This window comes from Kryptolebias marmoratus, linkage group LG1, assembly GCF_001649575.2.
Source record: "Kryptolebias marmoratus isolate JLee-2015 linkage group LG1, ASM164957v2, whole genome shotgun sequence".
Taxonomy (NCBI): domain Eukaryota; kingdom Metazoa; phylum Chordata; class Actinopteri; order Cyprinodontiformes; family Rivulidae; genus Kryptolebias; species Kryptolebias marmoratus.
In genome coordinates this window covers 13312576-13326298 of record NC_051430.1, presented here as the reverse complement: position 1 = coordinate 13326298, position 13723 = coordinate 13312576, and the positions used below count along the sequence as shown (strand labels likewise).

Sequence of the window (13723 nt, the reverse complement as noted above, 5' to 3'; positions counted from 1 at the left end):
GATCATTTGTGGTATCTTTTTATTCAAAAAAAGAGGTCTTAGACAGCATATCATACCTAAAACACAGACTGATCCAGGCAGTTTAAAGCCACAATCTAACTGGACAGTGCTTTGTTGTTGTTAAATCTGGACTGAGATTATTCCATCTTTGTTTAAAAAAAATGTTTTGAGAAATCGACTGACTTCAGATCAAATTTCTACACCGTTTCTTCAGTGGTAACGTCCACGCTGACTGTCATGTATCTAGTAATCTGATTCTAACAAAGAAACATCCTGTACACGGTTTCTGTCCTGTCCATTCTGGTAATTAGAAAAAGTACTCGATAAAATGATGTATTTTAATATAAGTAAAGACATCATGTGATGTGCTTACAGCCAAAGAACACAAATCAAGTTAAATATCTACAGGAAAAAAATCCCCCACACACACTTTGATTCCCGCTGTTAAATGAAAGCAAAAACAAACAGGAAGTTATCTGCTTAGTCTGAATCACTTTCTCCCTCGCTGTCAGCCTCCTTCACATCAACGCTGAACTTGTACTCCTGGTCACAACCCATGTATGCGTCACTCATGAAGTACAGGGTGTAGTTGTGAATGCCCATCGTGGGCGCGACAAAGTCCAGCTTGACCTGCGGAGGACAGAAAAGAAGAAATGAAGCCCTCTTCTGGTTCGAAGAACATTTACGGCCACAGGATGTTTTTCAGTGAGCGACTCACTGACCTTCGCTTTCTGCTGAAGAGTCAGCCTCTTGATGGAGATCAGGCTGTTCGATTTGGGGTCTCCAATGACCACCCACCAGCCCTCCTCACGTTTCTGTAATGATAAAACAAAATCTGCATAAGAGTCCAATTTTTTCCTTGCCAATCAAAGAAATATAGTCACGGAGATGGAAAGACTGACCTGTGGGAAGAGAGGAGCAATCACCGGACCAGTAACCTCCTCCTCTCGCTCGAGCTGCACCTGAACCAGAACTGGACTGCCACTGAATGAAAACAGGTCCACAGTGTTACCCAGACGGCTACTCTGTTAGTTTACAATTAGTATACAATTTTCCTTTTTTATGTTTGAGATTATATTTTTTAACAATAGCTCTCACACACACACACACCTTTTGACGTTGTCCTTCTCTGCCACTTCGTACGACAGCTCAATATTGGGGTAACGGTTACAGAAGCGAGCCACGTCGGCCATCTGAGCATCTGAGAGCTGCAGCAAAGCAGTTCTGTCCTCGTCCTCCATTTCCATGATGTCAAAGATACTCTCCACGCCCTGAAGAAAGAGCGGCGCGGTCAGTTTCAGTCTGCAGACGCTTCGTCATAACGATGGAGACAGAATCCAAACGTTACCTTGTCAGTGCACCGCTTGATGTGCTCCGAGGTAAAGTGGGGCAGCTGTTTCAGATACGAGTCCTTGGACCACATGGCCTGAGTGACCATCTGGGCCAGCTCCATAGCGGCTAGCGCAGGACTCAGCCAGCCGTTGCTGGACAGCACGTCCACGCAGGCCTGAATCAGACGGATCGCCTGCAGACAGCAGATGTGCTCATTACGTAAACACGCTGGAGTCAAACACAGAAACACGACTGGGTAAGGCAGAGAGCTAAAAATAAAAACATAAAATTTCAGAAACCTTGCTCAGAATGTCTTCGGTGTCTGACAGGAGCTCTGCGCTCAGCTGCATCCTGGAGAGGTGAGCCTGCAGCAGCAGGTTCGTCTTCACGTGGGGATCGTTGAACTTCGGGTTGTTCAGCTTGTGGGGCACTTTTTGTGCCAACTGAAATAAAAAAAAAAAAGGTCAGAATGACTATTTTCTATTTCACTGAACTTTGAAAGATGCAATAATGTCGCAGAAAGACTTTACCTGTCGGAGAAGTGTGTCCTCGTGGTGCCTGATGGGAATGTTCTTATATTCAGCTGCGTTGGAGATGATCTCAATCAACCCGCGAATCTTCGTCTTGGCATTCAGGGACATGCTGAATAACTCTGTCCAACGGAACAACCAAACAGTCAAGTTTGACTTCATGAAAGAAAATAGTGCGTCAATTAAAAAAAAAGGCAGGGAGGAAAAGTGTTGCTACAAACCAATGGTGGTGTAGTTGATGTAGTAGTACGCTGCGATCATGCCCAAATTGAGGGGCGCCACATCCATTTCATCCTCGATGCTGATGCATTTGGACTGCTCCAGGTCGTGCAGCGTGTTTTCCACCAGCTCGGACAGGTGGTCTGAGAGGTGGCGATGAGACATGCCTGCAATGACAACGCCAGCAGCACGTTAGCAGGTTGTTCTCCACATTCAGCGAGCTCAGGCTGCTTTCCCTTTGAAGGACGTTACACACCTTGCAGGTTGTAGTAGTTGGGGTTTTGCGTCATGCGGCGGTAGAGGAACGTCCACGTCAGGTAGTCCACAGCGTCCTGCTTGTTCTCCACCGTCTTGGTGACGATCTCAGCGTTGAAGTGATCGTGGAGACAGTGATCCAAGTGAGACTCCACTGGCAGAGGCTCGTACAGGAACTTCTTGAAGAAGTCCTAAAAAGACGAGGCAGATTAGTTGTTAACTTTCTTTTAGTTTTACTTTCACTGCTTTTACAAAAAGACAGGACCAATAGGTGTCTGCGTACCTTTTTGGAGCCCTGACACATGATGACACAGCGGCCTTCATCGTCCAGCATTGGTCTGTTTGCCTTGCCCACCATCTGGAGGACATCATATATGGGATAGTCCACATACCTAAGATTAAAAAAGAAAAAGGGAAAATGTAATTAACACAATACAAATCGATGAAGCTGGAAAGAAATATTTTTGTGAGAGCCTTACGCATGGATTTTTCCGTTGTAGTACTGGGTGTCCATGACAATGACGAGGTGTGCGGAGATGTTGATGCCCCAGCAGAGAGAGCGAGAAGAGACCACCACTTGAATGGCACCTGAACCAGCACATAAATCACCGTAAAACATTTATCAGGTTTCTGCGTTTCAGTTCTCAGCTTCCCTGAATGAGTGTGTCATACCGGAGTTGAAAAGCTGCTCCACTATTCTGCGCTCAGTTGCAGACAGGCCTTCGTGCAGGTATCCCACGCCGTTGGCCAGAGTCTCCTTAAGAGTCGGATCGTTTATTTTATCCAGGAATGGAGCCAAGTCCTTTTCATTACAATGCAAGAACCTAAAGAGACAAACATCTTTCAGATCATCGAGTCCAGATTTAATGCAAAAAATCACTGCATCTAAACACTAAGGTTAGTGCCTGACCTCTGAGGAACAACATCGGCAGCACAGAAGGTGAGGATGTCGATGGCGGTGAGGCGAGTCTGTCTGCGAGACGGGACAAACACCAGCACCGGCTTGGAGGGCGAATGCTTCATGATGGCGTGATATACGGGCTTCGCCATGGACAGCAGGCGGGTCTGAGTGTGACTGACGTTGAAACCCTACGACAAAAAAGTTTTTAAAACAAGGGGTTCGATGCATTCTTGGCTGTTGGTAAGTTTGTGTGAAAGTCTTTGTTGGCTGACCTGGATGTGCAGCTCCAGAGGCACGGGGCGGACATTGGGGTGGAAGTTGAACGTAGCTGTGGTGCTGCAGCCCAGCCAGTGGGCCACGTCTTTGGCGTTGGACAGAGACGAGCTCAGGGCCACGATGCGGATGGGACGCTCAATTTGAGACGAGATGTATCTCATCCTGGAGCAGATGACCTCCAGCACAGGCTAAAGTGGGGAGAGGGGTGTAACATTACCACAATAGTCTACTTAGGAGCTTTATAATGAACACAACACACAAAACTGCTAAAACAGAACCAAACAGAACTGGTTTCTTACTCCGTTTTCTCCTCCGATAAGGTGAGTCTCATCCACGATGAAAAGGCTGACATTCTGGACATTCTTCCTCTGTTTCCAGCGACGGGACAAGATGTCCCATTTGTCAGGAGTACTGACAATTATGTCTCCTTTTCCCAAGAGCTTCAGATCTGTGCTCGTCTCTCCTGTCAGCAGAACCACCTTTTTGTTCAGGATGTCCTGGAACTTCTGGTGCCAGTCGATGAACACCTGAGAGACAAGGATCATCGTCAAATAATGAAACAATTTTTAAATAAAAAATATAATTAAATTGAATGATTTTTATTTGTCATAAGTGTAAAAATGTGACACGCAGACCTGCTCAGCCAGCGCCTCCATTGGAGTGATGTAAACACAGCGACCCTCTGCGTTGTGCAGCAGCATTCTCAGAATGGCGAACTCCGCACAGATCGTCTTCCCGCTGCCGGTGGGAGCTCCAACGAAGACATTATCATCACTGTTGTACACAGCATTGAACACTGGAGGAAAAATGCAAAAAAAAAAAACAAACTGTGAAATGAGCTGCAAATAGGTTTACACATCTTAACGCAAAGAAATAAACACAAGATAACTCAAAATGTAAATTGACAGGGTAAAAAAAAACAAAAAAAAAACTTTTCTTTGAATGAGGGCATAACGTAGTTTCTAAAGTTACTACGAACTCAAAAACTTGAAATTTCCAAACTTTTGCCTAATTTTGACACTGCAGGGTTTCTGTCTCACTCAGTCAGGAGTACAGATATGCAATTAAAATAAATTACCTTCACTAAATCAAAGCAGAATACATCCAGGCTCATTTATCTTCTTTCAAATCTCCAACGTTACACAACAAAAGAGGAGCGGAGTCAATGTGTCAAATCATAAAATGACAAATAGGCTTTAATACTCTAATCACGTTGTATTTTGGTAGATGGCCTGCACTTGTACAGCGCTTTATCTAATCCAAGGACCCCAAAGCGCTTCACACTACAATCAGTCATTCACCCATTCATCCACACATCCACACTGATGGTGGTGAGCTACATCGTAGCCACAGCTGCCCTGGGGCGGGCTGACAGAAGTGAGGCTGCCATTACACCGGTGCCACTGAGCCCTCTGAACACCACCATTTTGACCAAAGCATGTCAGACATTTCAGTCAGAGCTCATGAACTGTCTCCTTATAAAGACAATGTACTGTTCGGGGTACAGTAGTTATTTTTCTCCGTACCTTGTGTCTGAATAGGGTTGAAGAAGGGGAACTTGTTCTGGTAAAGAGCCTCAAAGGCCGAGTTCCTGAGAGCGGTGACAGGCAGCGGCTGCAGATCCAGCAGCTCAGTGGGTGGTGGGTACTTCTCTGGGAGGATAAGGTGACGGAAGGACACAGGAAGCTGAGTCTCACAGGCTGAGGGACAACAGGAAAAAGAAACAAAGCTGTTAGGTGAAGTGCTTGCGCAGAGATCGTTAGAATCCTGGAAGACGTTTGGATCAAGCTGCTTACAGAGCCATCGGTCTGAGACCACACGGATGAAGTACTGAGGTGGCAAAGGCTCGAAGACGGGGACAAAAAACGTCACGAGGTGCTCGTCCTGTGCGTACTTGGCTTTGAGGAGGAAGTACTCGTGGTGGAGGATGACCTCACTGTCTACGTCCTCAACCAGGATCCAGAAAGCTTCGGATGATCCGTGAATCTAAGGAGGAAAATGAACAGACGAAGTTAAAAAAATCAAAAAACAAACAGCGAGACAATAACGCAGCTCTGTAACGTGTGTTTAACTCCAGACCTTGTCATCCCACTGGAAGTCCGGCGTGACGGTGAGCTCCACTTTGAGCGTGGAGCGAGTGATGGGCTGAATATGGACAGCCAGGTCCAGTTTGGGGAACTGGTGGACGTACTTGTGAATGGTCTTACCCATCTTTGGCATTCGGATCAGCTCACCTGAACGATAAAACCAACATTAGACCGACTCCTCATTATGCAGGCAAAGAAGACAATTTAATAAATGTGTCATGACGGGAGAAAACGCACCAATCTCATTGTGGTTGAGATCATAGAGCCGCTCGAAGGGGAAGTTTTTCTTCTCGATCTTCTTGACCACTTCCTCTGGCAGCTTCTTGAACTGCCTCAGAGGAGACATTGACTGCCACCTGCGGTGCACCAACACACAAAAACTATAAACAGTTTGTCTCGACAAAACAAATGTGTTCAATTAGAAGTGGAAACACATACATTCTCTTGTCAATCATCTTGCAGAGATTCATGGTTTTGTCTGTGAGCTGAGCCCAGCCACGGTTCAGCACGATCTCAAAGATGGCTCGCATTAACCGTCCAGCACTCTGAGGGGAGAGCATAAAAAGTTTACAAGAGCAAACGATATAAAAACCCAAAACAAACATGAGCATTGTGGCTCTGTTGTCTGCCATTCTGAACGAGAACCTCGCACAAAACAACGTAGAAAAGCCGAACACTGTACCTGTGTGACATACACCATGTCCGCCATCAGAGCAAAACCTTCAAGTTTGAGCTGAGAGATGTACGCCTGGAGCAGAACGTTGATCTGAAAAACAAAACACAGTGGATGCACAAAGTTACCCTCTGCAATAAAAAAGACAAACACTGCAAGCATTTGATTTAAAAACAAACAAAAATAAGAGTTGCCTTAATTGCAAACTTAAAACAATTCTTGTTAAATATCATTTTAGAAACTTGTTCACATGAAGTATACCTTAGCACTAGGCTCCTCAATGCTCTCCTTCACAGGAATAGGAACTCTCTCCAGTAGCTTTTGAAGCTCCAGCTTCTCCTCCTAAAAATAAAACAAAGTTTATTGTCACAGGTTTTGAATCTAAAGGTTTAGTGTGATTTTGGGAAAGGTTAGGTTTCAACCACCGCTGTGTCTGTCTGGAGTCAGCATACCTCTCTGACAGTGATGTTCCTGAACTCTGAGGAAAGTGAAAAGACTCTGAAGAGCTCGATCTCACTCAGGGTGGGTTTCAGCAGCTGGTTGTAGGTCTGAATCGAGTCGTGGGTGATGTAGAAGTGACTCGCAATGCGTCCCAGGTCTGTAACCTTCACGTAACGGGACAAAAAAAAACATCAATACTAATTTACCAGAACCAGAAATACAAAACATGCTGAAACATAGCTTTGCTACTGGCGGACATACCTGGAAGCTGCCAGTCCTCTTGTCGTATTTGATGAGGCTGTTTTTGTCCAGGACGCTGGCTGCTGTGTGCACCAGGTCCATCCTACGCCTCTCCAGCAGGGGGTCGGTACTCCGGTCGTCATGAGAAACGCCATACAGCGTGGGGTTGCGGAGCAGCCGCACATACAGGTAGGTGTAGCCGAGCCAGTTCACAGCATCCTGCAACAACAAAAAAATAAGAGAAATTATTTCAAAGGGATTAAAAACATTTAGTTTCCTACATTTCAGTGCATGTGCCAGTCACAAACCTTCGCATTCTGAACATTTCCCAGCACTATCTCTGCGTTGAGCATGTCAGGCAGCTTTGCCACCATCTGACTCTCTATGGGCAGCTGCTGGTTCAGCAGGGACAGGTAATACTGCAGCTCCCCATGGGAGGTGATCAGGATTCCCTCTCCTTTGGTGTCGTACTGGGGACGACCAGCTCGACCGAGCATCTGAAATAAAACATTCATTTGAGTTAAAACTGCCACGGTGGAAACAAAACAACAGGATAATTTCAGCACAGACAGACCTGTAAGATGTCCAGGGCTCCGAGCTCGGTCCACCTGCCTTTCTCTGGGCTGTAAACCTGGGTTCCTTTGATGATGACAGTATGCGCGGGCAAGTTGACACCCCAAGCCAGAGTGGCCGTAGAAACCAGAACCTGAATGTGTCGGTCGGCAAACAGGTCCTCCACCAGCGTCCGGTCGACTCGGGTCATACCAGCATGGTGGATCGCAAAACCATAAGGAAGCAAATCTTTTAACTCCAGGTTCTAGAAGAAGGGAAATCAATCCATCACTTAGACAAAGAGCTGAACAAAACTATATTTAGATTCACGTTTTCTTACTTTGCATTGCTCTGCCTCAAGTCTCAACACTTCGGTGGACGCTGAACCCTCCCTGAGGAAAAGACCCAGCGTGTCTTTGTCCAAGCACATGTCCCTTATTGCCCTGGCGGTCTTTCCTGTCTCCTTCCTGGAGTGAACAAACACCAGCACCTACAGGGGGACAGGTGGATGTCAGATAGATTTAACTCACTGCAGCTGAAAAGGTGTTTTTTATAGGGATGATCAAAAATCAATCAAACAGGACCCACCTGGTTCTTTCCAGCATGCTCCATTATCTTCTCATAGACAATTTCATTCATGATCTGGAAACGTTTGATGGCCTTCTTTTCTGTGATGCCAACATATGTTTGCTCCAAGGGCACAGGGCGAAAACTACAGACAAAATGATGACAACCAGAATATGTGATACAAACAATAATAATAATAAAATACAGTGACAGAGTTTATTCTCTAACGATGACAACGTTCCAGTCGTACTCCAAATATCGCACCTGTTGTCAAAGTAGAAAAGTCCCTTTGCGGGATCGACACGCAGGCAGGTTGCTACGTCCTCATAGTTGGGCAGCGTGGCACTGAGACCGATCAGACGCACATCCTCCTGGGTCAGCTCCACGTTGCGGATGGTCCTCGCCACCAACGATTCCAGCACAGGTCCGCGGTCGTCATGCAGCAGGTGGATCTCATCCTGAACAACATTCGCTTCGTTAGCTTGAACGTTTTATGTCAAACTCATTTGGGGATAATCGTTTAGAACAAGACTTACGATGATAATGAGTCGCACTAGCTGGGTGTAGGTTCGCTCTCCACCTTTCCGAGTGATGATGTCCCATTTCTCAGGCGTGCAAACGATGATCTGAGTGGCGTTGATCTCCTCTTTACAGAGCTGGTGGTCTCCTGTCAGCTCGGACACCGTGATGCCATAACTCGCCAATCTCTGTAACAAAAAAAGGGAAAATTTTACTTGTAGACCTGCACCCTGAGTAATAAAACATGTCTTTAAAGTACGCAGAGCTCAACGAAGGAGTAGGGAAACGTCTCCAAACAAAAAGGTTTTTAGTTTCTTTAGGATTTACCAGACGACAGATTCGACACCGACATATGTAAGTGATTCTTTTAGAGAGTGGCAAAAACACTCACCTTACTAAAACTTCCCACCATTTCCTGCACGAGTGAGCGCATGGGTGCAATGTAGATGATTTTAAAGTCGTCCAAATTGATCGTCCCATCCAGGTTTATGTGTTTCCCAATTTCTCTCAGCATGGCCATCAGGGCAACATTGGTCTTACCAGCTCCCTGTGAGTCAAATAATTAATACCATTAAAGAAGATAACACACAGGAGGACAACAAGTCAGAAGGCTTTTGGTTTTAACAGGGTTATCTCACCGTAGGGGCACAGACGAGCAGGTTTTCATCTGTCTCCATGGTGGTTTTAAACAGCTTGCTCTGAATGCGGTTAAGGGTTTTGAACCCTTCAAACCCAGCTTGAGCGTACTTCGGTAACTTATCGATGGCAACAAGCACCTGAAGACACAGGAATATGCTCAGTGTGGGACATATGATCGTCTACAGACTGTTTATTACTGAATGTTATGGTCAGGAAGCTCCAAAGCTGAAGACACCCTGGGAACGCTGCAGCGCAATATTAGCTTAATCTTTGAATCACTGAGTGGCGTGACAAACTAACCTCATCGTCAGCAAAGGGTTTAGGCTTCAGGGCGGGCACGTGAACCTCTTCGTAACCTTTGCGCTGCTTACGAAAAGAGCCGTCTGGCAGCTGGCAGCGCTTGTTGGCCATGAAATGGCTGCCCTGAGTGAAGGCCAGGTCTTCAAGGTCCAGAAGCTGCCGAGGCATCACTGACTGTAGGGCGACATGTCAGCTTCAGTACTGACGTACATTTCCAACAAGTGTAGCACTCTGAAGAAAATGTGCCAGTGTTTACCTCTCCATGGTCAGTGTCCATTGCTTCTAAGTCATCAACACGAGACTTCCTCACTCTCTCCCTGCGAGATCGCTCTTCCTAAAAAACAAACCAAAAAAAAAATAAGATGTGATGGTCAACGTGGAAAAATTATTTAATGACATAATTTCACAAACAGGATGTCTTACTCGAATAATGTCCTCCTTCTCGGTCTCTTGCAGCTGGTAGAGGATCTTCGACAGCTCCTGATCCGACTCCATTTTCCCAATAATCCGCTCCTTTTCTGCCTCACTCTGAGCGCTCGCCAGCATGGTACAATACTGAACTGTGTGTCAGAGGTGCAGAAACAAATAAACAGTTTCAAAATACACACGATAAGGCAGGACGTCCTGGCACGGCGTCATTCAGCTAGACGGACTTACTCATGCGGCGGTGCTGACGGAGGATTTTAATGAAATCGAAAGTGTTGAAGCCCAACAGCAGCACCAGCTGGTTCTCACACTCTCTGTCATCGCTGGCCGTCTGTGGAACAACAACGAAAATGAGCGTCAACACACCTGGGAGGGGAGGCCACGTGAACATACTTTAAACAAATGGAAACGACGTGACAAACCTTGAGGATTTCCAAGACTTCATCGGCTTTCTTTTGAGAGACAATGGCATCGTCGTAGAAACGGCTGAGCTGACGCTGGAGCCAAAAGGCATCGATGTCTCGAGGATGTAAATCTTTTTTCTTCACGGTCATCACGTCGCCTGTTTCTCCGAGCTACAAAACCAGGAAATCATTAACAGATTTATTTATTCTGAATAAAAAAAAGCTAGAAATACAGACTAATGACACAAATATTTCACTTACATTGGCTGTAAGCGTAGTGGACACAACTGCTTCCTCTCCTTCACTGTCTTCATCCGAGTGCTCATCTCGTACTTCTCCAAACGTGTCTTCATCACCTTCCTGTAAAACAAAGAAAGTGTAATTACTTTTACAATTTTAATGGAGCAAAAACATCTGCATGCTCCAAAGCTTCTGGGGTCAAAATCTGCAACAAGTTCAGAATTGAAATTCAAAGTCAGGTGAATCTTTTATTTCTGGAGCAAAAAACTCTTTACCTCTTCGTCAGATTCAAACTGCACATTGACGCCATACGTTTCATCAATGTTGTCATCTGTAAATAAAAGATGAAACGTCTTGTCACTTGAACAGCTTGGGATAAAAAGCCTAAGGGTAACACAATACTGTCAATTATACAGCTTTTTACCCATATTCTGTAAGTCCTTGTCTCCTCCGTAGTCCGTGATCTTCTTTCCCAGATTGACCAGCACGTGATAGCGTGTGTCATCGGAAGGTCCGAGGAGCTGCTCGACCTCACGCCGCCTTTCTTTATCTCTCATTTTGTCATTCTTCAGCACTGCCAACACTTCATCGGCTGCTCCACACAGAATATCGCGCGGCTGCAGACAATAACAGAGGACATTATGTCAGCTGTGGGTCCGAAAGACAAGACTTTAAGTTTAGGTTGTTCTGATGTTCACATACCTGATCTCCTAAAGCAGCATGGATGAAGCTGAGCAGCACTTCATACGTTTCTCTGGTTTCTTTGGTTTTAGGCTTGTACACAATGCCCACCATCTCATCGATGCCCTCAGACAAAAGAGTAAAGCCCTTCATTTTGTTGATGTCGTGTCTGTCCTCGTCTCTTTTTCGTCTCCTGAGAAAAGAGGACAAAATAAAATGAGAATAAAGTTAGTCTTACTTTACAGACACCAGAATAACGTTTAGATTTAGCTATGACCGCTATCTCCTTCAGTACAACTCAGACTGTGAATTAGCTATTCTTAAAATTAGGGCTGTGCAATATATCAGAAATTAATTAAATAATCCTTCCAATACAGCTTTGTGGAGAGAAGCAATAAATTACAGACACAACTTCATCCTAGTAACACATTAAACAATTATGCCAAACTGAGACCAAATCAAATAACTGGAACCACACAGGTTTTTAATAAATGTTATCAGCCAATTGTACTTTATTTTACTCTGGTGGGTTAATTCAAATTTTAAGAAAAAAAAGTGTAAAAGACAAATACTGTATTAAAGTAAGTATGTTTCTCTCAGTGCTGTAATCCTGATTCCTATCACTGATTTTGTGATTTTCCTACCTGGCAGGGCGATTCCCTTCAAAAAAATCAAAACATTTTTTTTGTCTAGTTTGTTGGAATAATAAACATTTGCCCTGATTATAAATAGGAAAAGTTCCCAGAATTACACTTGTCATCTGGACGTTTGCTTCTTATTTAAGAGATAGCTGTGGATTCATTTATAACTTTCCAACAAAAGCTGCTTGATTTATCTGAAGGCACAAAAAAAACTTTTTCAACAACCTAATAGACTGATAGTTTATGTTTTCAACTACATATATGCCAGAAATCAACTAATTTGATTCACGGCACATACTTTGTTTTTGTGGAAATGGTAATAACAATATAATTATCTGTGGGGTGAATAAAGGTTTATTAATAGTTATTTAATGTTATTCTAACCACTGAAAAAGCTTCTGAACGTTCAAATTATAAGAAATTATCCTAAATCAGATGACAACTTTTCACACAGTTTAATAGAAATTCAGGACATCATTCATCCCAAAACGTACCATTTTAAAACAGTGCAACTTTCCTATTTTTTAACCCAGACACATGATCTGAAAGCTCTTTTAGTCGAAATAATCTATTCCCACATAAACTGATAACTAAAACACCTTTCAACTTGGGTTGCTGGGAAGGCAAAATGTCAAAACGTGGTGTCTGACTTTGAACATATCATTTGCTTGTTGGTCGGTACTGACTTGTCTCGTCTCTCTTCGAGCTTCTGGGGCTTGGTCCTCTGAGCCTTGTCCCCCATCTTGGTCCCCTCCAGCTTCCCCACCAGGGACAGCACCTCCCCGGTGGGTTCATCCCTCCGTGTGCGGTCGATCAGGGAGCGATCGGCTTGAAGCACCAGGTTCGAGTTCTGCCAAACAGGTTAGATTCATCAGAACAGGCTGGACGAGAACAATGACTGCACAGAATAATTGTGTTAATATGCTCCAACACTCACCGCTTTGTACTCATACTGCAGGCTACGCGCAGTAACATCCGCCATGGTGCGGCTCCTCCGTCAGCTCCCGCCGCTCCGCGTGAACCAGGCCGCCGACTCCGAGTCAAACTCTCTCCGTCTCTTTACCGGGACGCTGCTCGCATCGGCGTGGCGTTTCAATTTTAGACACGAAGTCCTCCCTTTGAGTTGTGTGCTGGAAAAAAATAAAACAAGTGCGTTTCTCGAACGTAACAAAAGCCGTGCTAACACGAGCGCACAACAAGCGGACTTCCTCTTCCGGTGTCAGCTGCGGTGAAACGCGGAGACAAAAACCGAGCAGCGCCACCTGGAGGTCGGCATCTGTCGGCACAGGTGGATTCAATTATCACCATCAAATTTATTTATGTTTTCGTTTTTACTTTCCACTTGTTCATGTTGTATTCATTAGAGCTTATTCCAGTGTTATACATTGGTTTTAATCTGATTAGTGCCTCCTAAACGGGGTGTGGATTTGTTTTAAGTTACTTTTTCTTCATATTGTACCTACATCATGTTCACTAGACTGTCCAAATTTCATTAAATTGACAGTATTCCTGTACAAAATAGTGTTCAGTTCCACTTATAAACCAATAGTATACAACCAGTGATCGCCACAAACACAGTACTGATGTATATTTTTTTATATATATAAATGGTACAAATACGGTCCTGGAAAATACCAAACATGACACATAGCATACCTCTGACACCTGACAGTATGCATAAAATATAGCCCATAGGACAATATCACCATAGAGTGCCTTTGAGACTTCCTTTTCCCCCCAAACAGCAAAGATTTTTGATGTAATTTCATTTCCATCCTATTGTAGACCATAGTCTGTTAG

At 44.6% G+C, this 13723-nt stretch overlaps 1 protein-coding gene across 1 annotated transcript; it reads right to left on the bottom strand.

Moving 5' to 3' along the window:
• Window position 1: 1 nt before the first annotated feature.
• snrnp200 (small nuclear ribonucleoprotein 200 (U5)) lies at window positions 2-13147 on the bottom strand. The gene is made up of 44 exons (XM_017417247.3): window positions 12861-13147; window positions 12610-12773; window positions 11304-11475; window positions 11026-11218; window positions 10877-10932; window positions 10623-10721; window positions 10380-10532; window positions 10189-10288; window positions 9955-10091; window positions 9788-9865; window positions 9532-9705; window positions 9231-9368; window positions 8984-9139; window positions 8610-8780; window positions 8338-8531; window positions 8095-8218; window positions 7847-7996; window positions 7529-7771; window positions 7263-7451; window positions 6976-7173; window positions 6726-6878; window positions 6535-6615; window positions 6283-6366; window positions 6039-6145; window positions 5838-5956; window positions 5593-5747; window positions 5310-5499; window positions 5040-5213; window positions 4149-4309; window positions 3813-4040; window positions 3510-3701; window positions 3247-3425; window positions 3009-3160; window positions 2816-2924; window positions 2620-2728; window positions 2338-2527; window positions 2084-2248; window positions 1863-1984; window positions 1632-1775; window positions 1349-1525; window positions 1111-1271; window positions 903-984; window positions 723-815; window positions 2-630 (listed from the first exon to the last, which is right to left on the bottom strand). The coding sequence occupies exons 1-44, from the start codon at window positions 12903-12905 to the stop codon at window positions 481-483; spliced, it is 6411 nt and encodes a 2136-aa protein (XP_017272736.1). The 5' UTR covers window positions 12906-13147; the 3' UTR covers window positions 2-480.
• Window positions 13148-13723: the final 576 nt, after the last annotated feature.